Source organism: Oryzias melastigma, linkage group LG14, assembly GCF_002922805.2.
Source record: "Oryzias melastigma strain HK-1 linkage group LG14, ASM292280v2, whole genome shotgun sequence".
Taxonomy (NCBI): domain Eukaryota; kingdom Metazoa; phylum Chordata; class Actinopteri; order Beloniformes; family Adrianichthyidae; genus Oryzias; species Oryzias melastigma.
The window spans coordinates 3,522,100-3,530,703 of record NC_050525.1 but is presented as its reverse complement, the minus strand read 5'-3'; the positions used below and the strand labels follow the sequence as shown (position 1 = coordinate 3,530,703).

At 41.1% G+C, this 8,604-nt stretch overlaps 1 protein-coding gene across 1 annotated transcript in view; it reads left to right on the top strand.

Annotated features, from left to right (window-relative positions):
* Positions 1-6,382, top strand: part of atp2a3 (ATPase sarcoplasmic/endoplasmic reticulum Ca2+ transporting 3) — a gene marked incomplete in the record, with an annotated part of 52,712 nt that extends 46,330 nt beyond the window's left edge. Inside the window, 5 exon segments of the mRNA XM_024265676.2 lie at positions 408-493; positions 746-879; positions 1,393-1,510; positions 2,363-2,480; positions 3,841-6,382. Coding sequence (XP_024121444.1) covers positions 408-493; positions 746-879; positions 1,393-1,510; positions 2,363-2,480; positions 3,841-3,884 — 500 coding nt within the window.
* Positions 6,383-8,604: the final 2,222 nt, after the last annotated feature.

Sequence of the window (8,604 nt, the reverse complement as noted above, 5' to 3'; positions counted from 1 at the left end):
ACTCGGTGAGAACCCATCGAGAATCGATCGCAGGACTAAATATCGCGATATATCGCAATATCGATATTTTGGCACACCCCTAATGTATATATATACTTATATTTTCAATATTAAGTAGATACTTAATTAAGTAGATAGGTAGAACTATCAAATGAGTTGGGCACAGAAATCACGCCTTTAACTACTGTCACACTTGTCAGAAGGAGTTTAGAAAAACAAATCTATTCTTTGTAAAGAAAATCAAATGTCTGAAAAACGATGACTCAGAACTCATATTTTCCTAAACAAGTTTTTCTTTCTACTCCTGCAGTAACGTTTGTGCTCTTCTCTGTGCAGATGGTTATAGGTTGTAGGTCGCCGTCTTTATCGGAGCTGCTTCACTTGTGCTTCTTGCTTTTCTTTTGCAGGATATGTAGGACTTGGAACGGTGGGCGCTGCAGCTTGGTGGTTCCTGTTTGATGAAGAGGGTCCACAAGTGACTTTCACTCAGCTGGTGAGCAGCAGAGCGTCCGTCTCAGTCCTTCAGGGTCGTTCAGTGTACTCTAAGACAGATCTTTGAGGATGTTTAAGCATCTCATTTCTTTGTTTACGGCTAACCATGGCAACGTGTGATACGTCGGGAACACGATTCGAGCCATTTTGATGGATTGCACAGAATCTGGGTCGACCCCAAGACTGTGCAGCTGTTTGCCTGTCTGATGTGATGGAGGATCAGCCGTTAACTCCCGTCTGTCTCTCTGTACAGCGACACTTCATGCAGTGCACAGAGGACAACCCCATGTTCAAGGACATCGACTGTGAGGTGTTTGAATCCCGCTACCCCACCACCATGGCGCTGTCAGTGCTGGTCACCATTGAAATGTTCAACGCACTCAACAGGTCAGTCCACTCCGATCAAAATAACGGTTAGGTTTGAGGATACCCAAAAGAGCAGTCTGCCATCAGTAAATCTTTTTTAAATAAAGTTTTAAACATCATTTGTTGCAAAGATTTATTTGATAATAGTTTGAGTCAAGGAGTTAGCAATGTGGCTAACAGTGTCTTTACCTTCCGCTGTCTTCTAAAAGTGTGATTGTAATGATACGTATCACAATATACGATACAATATGTGTCCTGATGACTCCCAGGACACTACAAGAGACAAAATTTCGCTTTTTATTTAACTTTCAGTGCTTAATTATCAACACGGGGGTGGAAATGTGATGATTTGTGGTTGTTTCCCACCTGTGTGTCTTGAAGTTGTTGAGTTAAACACTCATCAAGACGTCATTGTTTTCTAATGTCCTGATGTGTGCTGTTACCTTAAGGGACTTTAGATAACAGACAGCTTTGAGTGAAAGTCACTGCTGTCACTTTTCATGTTTTAATGGCTCAAACGTTTCTCTTTGACAGTTTATCTGAGAACCAGTCTCTGCTGAGGATGCCTCCATGGGTCAACATTTGGCTGCTGGGAGCCATCGTCCTCTCGCTGTCTCTTCACTTCTTAATCCTCTATGTTGAGCCTTTGCCGGTGAGTCCTCACAGAAACAAGTTCAGTGGGGTTTTTGTGATTTTCACCGTTTATCTGCATTACAGAGACGCAATATCTTTTATTATCTGGCAAAAAAAAAAAGACAAAATCACTTTGAAATGTTTTAGCTTTTTACATTTCTCCAAAATCTGATTACTTGGTAACACTTTATTGTAAGATTTCTTAACAAGCTTTATTAATCCATCATTAAACATTATTAATGTGCTTATATGATGTTTATAAGACATTTATTAGCATAATAAGTCAAATAAGGTTTATTTACATCCATAGAAAGATTCATTAACGTATAACTTGAGACTATTGTCTTCCGGGACCACATTAATAAACTGTTTACAAGCTTTTTCAACATTTTACAGAGTGTTTTACAGCGACTCATCTGAAGAGTTACTGTTTACTTTAATCCTAAATTCTAATAGTTTATTAATAATGATAATATAATACAATGTATTTAAATAACATTTTTCAAGACTCTCAAGGCCACTGAACAAATAAAAACACGATAAAACCACCTAAATCAAAACTAAGAGACAAAAATGGTGAAGAAGTTTAATAGATATGATTTCCTGAACAGGCGTGTTTGAGTTTGGATTTGATTAGAGTCAGAGTTTCTTAAATTTGGTGGAAGACTTCCAGAGTTTGATGCTAAGGCGGGGAAAGGGAACAGTCAGGTGGAGGGAGGATGAAGAAAAGAGCAGGAAGTTTGCAGTTTATTGCTGAGCTGCTGAGGCCACTGCAGAAATCGTTGGTTGTTTAGCAGAAAAATCTTTATAGAATATCTGTTTTGACCTTCAGTCAGCAGATACGTCACTGAACATTTTTCTTCTTCCTCAGCTGATCTTCCAGGTGACGCCTTTGCACTGTTCTCAGTGGCTTGTGGTCCTTAAGATTTCCTTCCCGGTCATCCTCCTGGACGAGGCCCTCAAATACATGTCCAGAAACCATCTAGAAGGTATTGGGAAAGGGAATTCTTCACTTTCTCTCAAACATGAACAGCTTTTCCTATAAACGTGTTCCTTCCTGCTGATCTGTTTTTATCTGCTCTTTTTCTCTCCTTGCATTTCTAATGCAGCATAAAATTCTTTTTATCTTCTGCGAGAGGTACTCTTCTCCTTACTTCTCTTTCTCTCAATTAGAACCAGAAAGCTTTAAACCAGGGGTGTCAAACATACGGCTCAGGGGCCGTATCCGGCCCGCCAAATGGTTTAATCCGGTTCAGTCGTGAAGAGAAAAAAAACATAAGGATGTTAAAAAAAGCCCATCTCCGTGGCGAGTTATGGATCTTTAAAGTCCCCAATTACATTTTTTTATATAAAAAAAACATCCCCAGTAGTAATTATGATTATAAAGTTTTAAACCAAAATCCCACAACCTAAATGTCTTAAAAAGATTTTTTTCATGTTGATCTGAAGCCTGTTTCCAAAATCTCCTCTGAGGGGGCGTGGCTTTTGGAGCTGAGTAGCTCCGCCCCTGAATCCCCCGTCTTATTATGATAGCTTCTCCTTAGATGTTAAAAACTCAAAAAACAGGATTTTCATCGGAGGACTTTAAAGAAATGACCACAATGCACAATTCAGCCACGAGGGGGAGCAAAGGAAACACAAGACAAATAATCTAGTGTTTAGTATGGAGCTATTTTAGGGCCATAAATATTTGAAATCCAAATAAAACATTTTTAAAAACTGTGTTCGGCCAAAAAAAAAAAAAGTCTAAAAACGTTTTGCTATTCTAACATAAACTTAATTATTTTCAGCTTCAAATGTTCTGTTTTTTTAGTTTTCAAAACTCAAAATTTCAGTTTCAAAACCTTTGTTGTGGCGCATTGGGGCGGGGCTAACACGGAGGACCAATCAAAATCAATGAGGCTGGTAACTTCAGTCCCGGTGCGTTCACTGACTCTGAGAACTGTGATAATTATGGTCAGAAAATGGCTGTTTAGTCTGTACTATCATAGTCTGAAGTTGTCCCAAGACAAGTGTAAAAAGCCAAGTTTTATCACGTACAAACTGAACATCCAAAACTCCAATATTTTTTTAAAGTATTTTATTTGGGTTTCAAATATTTATGGCCCAAACAAAGCTCCATAGTTTAGGCTACTAGTTTGGTTGAGGCATTTTTTCCACCTGAGAAAAAACCAAAAACAAAGCTTCAGATAACACGTTGACCATATGTTGTTCTGCTGTTATGTTACCGGTCCGGCCCACTTGAGATCAGGCGGGTTGAATACGGCTCCTGAACCATAATGAGTTGGACACCTCTGCCTTAAACGGACCCCCTGGGATCCTCAGTGATGTGTTTTTGTTCCTCTGCAGATAACGACGAGGGGAAATACCGGAGGCGTTGGCAGCTGAATTAAGACCTCTCTCCGAACACACTCCCTTAGTTAGAAACATGCGGCTACCCTCTTCCCTTTATGAGCTAGGAACCGTTCTCTCCCCCCTGCCCTCGTACCCCCACCCCTGCATGACCAGCAAGCCACCACTAGAAAAGAGCAGGGCTTTCAAGAACGAGACCGTTTGTGTTCCTGCCGGCATGGCTGTGTGTGAATGTGAGGAAGAAAGAGAGATTGCTGCTCATTGGCTTTTTTTGTTTTTTTGAGTGCAAATATTGAGGCGCACAAATGGACTATGGGGGGCGAGAACAGTGGAACTGCGAGGGGAAGAATGTTTTTTTTATTATCTTTAAATCAGAGGTGAAGCGGGAAACAAAGGGAGAGCATCTGTAGGGGTGTGAACGGAAGCCGGCGTTCGTTCAAGTTTCTGCGACCCACACTACTGAGGGTGACCTCCAGGCAGCTCTCGACCGCAGAACGGCTTACATTCACTCTCACCACTAACAATCGTGAGCAGAACCGCTCTCCTTTTGCCTGTGCTGCTCTGTCTTTCCGTCTCTCCTTCTCCTGTCTGTGTGAGGAGCAGCTGTGGGCCCGGTGTGCCCACCGGCGTCGCCGGGTTCTGTAGTTGGGAGTCAAAGGTGTGAATAGCTCTATGCTGCTTGGCTGCTTTCCTCGGCTCTTAATTGGAGGAGCTGAGGCGAGCTCGCACACTGAGCAGCAAAAACGTCAAAACAAACCCGGCGGAACGCCAAAGAATCTATATTTCCAACCTGAACGATCACGGATATTTTTCTTCGTTGAAGCGATGAAGTCGACCGCATACATCATTTTCTTGATAATAATTTGATGTATCATCAAACATCCATGCCTTAAAAAAACAACTCACTGCACCTCCACCCTGGAGACGTGAATGAATGTCTTACTGCCCCCCCATCCCTCACATGAATGTCCGCCCCTCTCCGTGTGCAGCCTCCTCAGCTCCTCTGGCTCTCTGTGCTTCAGCGTTTTTGCTTTCGAATCTTCTAGATGTATTTGACTGAAAGGCCCTGCAGGGTGTGAAATGTTTCTTTACGTCTTAGGTTATTTTTTGTTTATTTTGGGGGGGGGTTACAGCGTGGAGAGTTTGTGGTCACGTGTCATTTCCACATCGCATAAGTCACAGATCTTTAGATTAGAGTTTGTGCAAATACAGAATCTAAAAACCACTGTGGACAGTGAACGTCTGGAGTGTTTTTAATGTGATTTTCAAATCAATATTGAAATCTCGATTCGCTGGTTAGTTTTTTATTTTAAGCACAATAAGCGATTGTTGAAAACATGATGAGAATAATTTGGTTTGTTGCACTTCAAAATTAAGGATCCCAAAAAAAAGTTCTTCTGGAACGAAGTGGCTGGACAGACTGCTGTCGTGTGCTGTGACGCTTGGTTCTTTTTTTGTTTTTTTTTAGGGGCTTAATGAGGCAAACTCACAGGCATGAAGGTGTGATCTAGACGTTTGCAGTTTTCCGTGCTGTTAGGGATCAGTCTCGGTAATCCACAGATGGAATTCCACTCTGAACGTGTCTGCAGATCTTCACGTTTAGGAGCAGAAGGATTGATGGGAAATAACGTTTGATGCCCCCCACCACCCCACCCGTCCCCTCCACAGCCCTGTAATAAGCTGGCGCTCCGATCACCAGACACTATGGGTCTGTATAGATGTGTTATTTACTACTGAATCCTCCACTCTGAGCAGACGGAGGATCTGATCGCATGAAATTTTGTTACTGTAATATTACTCTATACAGTATCTAATATTTAAGTTTTTGGAAACATAAAAACAACAGACATGCGAGAGCTTTTCTTTTTTTTTTTTTTTTGGTTCTCTTTGGAGCAGAAGCTATTCAAGGATCTCTTTTTGTCCATTTGTTTTTTTCCTGTGTGTGTTTGTGTACATTACAATGTTCATTTTTTCCGTTTGGTTTTTACAGTTGCTGGGGTTTGTGTCTTTTACTGAAAGGGAAAAAAAAAAGTTCATGTTTAGCATAGATAAGAGTAGCGCTTACGTTAACTAAGAGCAATGGCACAGATCCGTTTGGTCACTTTGAGCGAGAGCATTGCGGCTGAGCTGTGTCTGGTTTACAATAAGCAGTGATGAATCCTGGGATATGAAGTTCTGTGGCTGTGCGCCGAAAGGCTCGGTGGGAATCCGGGCTCTCGAGATCCGGGACCGTCCTTCTGGTTCTGCTGCTGGAACGGTCAGCACTTGAAAGTCCTCCACTCTCTGTAGAACGAAGACCACCAAGGACAGAGCGATCCGATCCACTGACACCCAACCAAACCTTCCTTCTCTCTGGTCAGAGAACCGTCTTCAGAGCCTGACTTCCAGTTCTAAGAAACAAGAGGATTCTCTGTGTTGCCTTGTTAATATTAATTGTGGACACATTTTATAAAACAATAGAGGTGTGGAAATAAAGATTATTTATCTTGTTATTTATACTGGCTGTGTGTTCATTATTAAAGACCTAAGAGAACTTCAATCAGCTTTCTTTAAGTTATTCCTTCAAATATTACATTTTATGGCATTAAAAAAGGACATTTCCCTCATCATTACACTCCCACCACTTTGTTTTACAATGTATACCAAATATTAAATTTTCTTTTTAAATTCCAGAATATTACTTAACTTTTTCTGATGAAAGATTGATACATATGCTTTCATAGCAAACGTTCACCACGTATGAATTTGTAGAAATAAATCACTAAAGAGCTCTAGAAGTCACCGATGAAGAAAACTGACTTCTCAGGTAAAGATTTGGATCAAGTTTGCATCTTTTATAAACGAGTTTCTTTGTTTTCTGGCTTCGTGCTGGGGATTGTACAGAAGCAGAAAGTCGGTCATAAATTATAAACAATAACCAGACAGGACTGGAGGACAGGTGAGGGCAAGGTCCACAGCCAAGACGAGCCAGAGGCGTGGTCCATGGCCAAGAACAGGAGCACAGACGATCCACCGGGAATCTGAAATCTCTCAGAAAGAGGAACAACATGTGAATCGCACTGCACCAACCAGAGGCACAGAGAACTAAATGAAATAAATATTAAAGAAGTAAATGAGAATAGAGAACAGAACCCCAGAGCTGATGTGGATAATAATAGAAAATCAAACATTTTTCGTGTATCAATATTAATCTAAACCCACGAGAGCTACAGCAGAGGGAATCGACCGCCAGGGCCCGGTTTATCAAACCAACTTCCTCTGCTGAGTTCCTCAGGGAAGTATGTGTAACAGATGTAATACAAATCAAAATTATTCCCCAAACTCCAATTCTGACCCTACTATTCAAATGTGATAGAAGAAATGGAGACTCATCAGACCAGACAACGTTTTTCAAATCTTCTATTGTCCAGTTTCGGTGAGTCTGTGAATTGTAGCTTCAGTTTCCTGATTTTAGCTGACAGAAGTGACACCTTGTGGGTTCTTCTGCTGTTGTAGTCCATCTGCCTAAAGGTTGGACTTGTTGTGCGTTCAGAGATACTCTTCTGCAGATCGAGGTTGTAACCATTTGAGTTATTGTTACTTTTCTATCAGCTGGAACCAGTCTGGTCATTCTCTTATGACCTCTGGCATCAACGAGATATTTCCACCCACAGAACTGCAGCTCACTGGATATTTTCTCTTTTTCTGACCATTCTCTGTACAGGGTGGACACTCTACCACAAGGCCACTGAGCTGGCCTTGTGGTAGAGTGTCCACCCTGTGATTGGAAGGTCGTGGGTTCAAATCCCGGCCGAGTCATACCAAAGACCCACTGCCTCCCTGCTTGTCACTCAGCATTAAGGGGTTGGATTGGGGGGGTTTAAACCACCAAATGGTTCCCGAGCGTGGCTGTGTCTGCAGCTCAACGCTCCCCCAGGGGATGGGTCAAATGTGGAGAACAAATTTCACACACCTAGGTGTGTGACAAACAGTGGGACTTTAAAACCAAGAAATGGTTGAGGGTGAAAATCCCAGTAGATCATCAGTTTCTGAAACACTCAGACCAGGTCATCTGGTACCAACAGCCATGCTTTGTTAAAAGTCAAATCAGTCACCTTTCTTCTCCATTCTGATGCTCAGTTTGAACAGCAGCAGATCGTCTTGACCATGTCTGCATGTATACATGTGTTCAGTTGCTGCCGAGTGATTGGCTGATTAGAAATTTGTATTAGCGAGCAGTTGGACAGGTGAGCCTAAGAAAGTGGCTTATTAATGATGATGTTATCTTGCGCTTATTTCTAACTTGTATAATTTTGACAAAATATATTTTTATGAAGAGTAAAATATTGAAAATCATTTAAGGTTTTAGTTGATTTTTTTCTGGGAATAATATTCCTGCCGTTTTATTATTCCTAGTTATGTTAAAAAATGACATTTTTAAGTTTAAAAGTTTAGTTTTAGTGTTCAATAAATGTTTATCCTGTTTGGCCTGTGACCTAAGGTGTGTTTTGGATTTTAGCCCGCTGTGTGATTGAGTTTGACACCCCTGGTCTATGAGAATATTCACACCTGTTTGAAACCCAGTAAAATGTTTTACCATTAAAAAAAAAATAAAAAAATAAGAAAAAAAACAGTCCTTGGTTGATTGATGGGGTAATTAAAAGAGATCATTTTCTGCTGTAATTGCAACATTGTTTGAGCTCCATTAAATACAAACAAAAAAAAATTGAACCACCGGTAATGTTTACCTCCAGCAGGGGGAGACACTACATCACTTTCTCG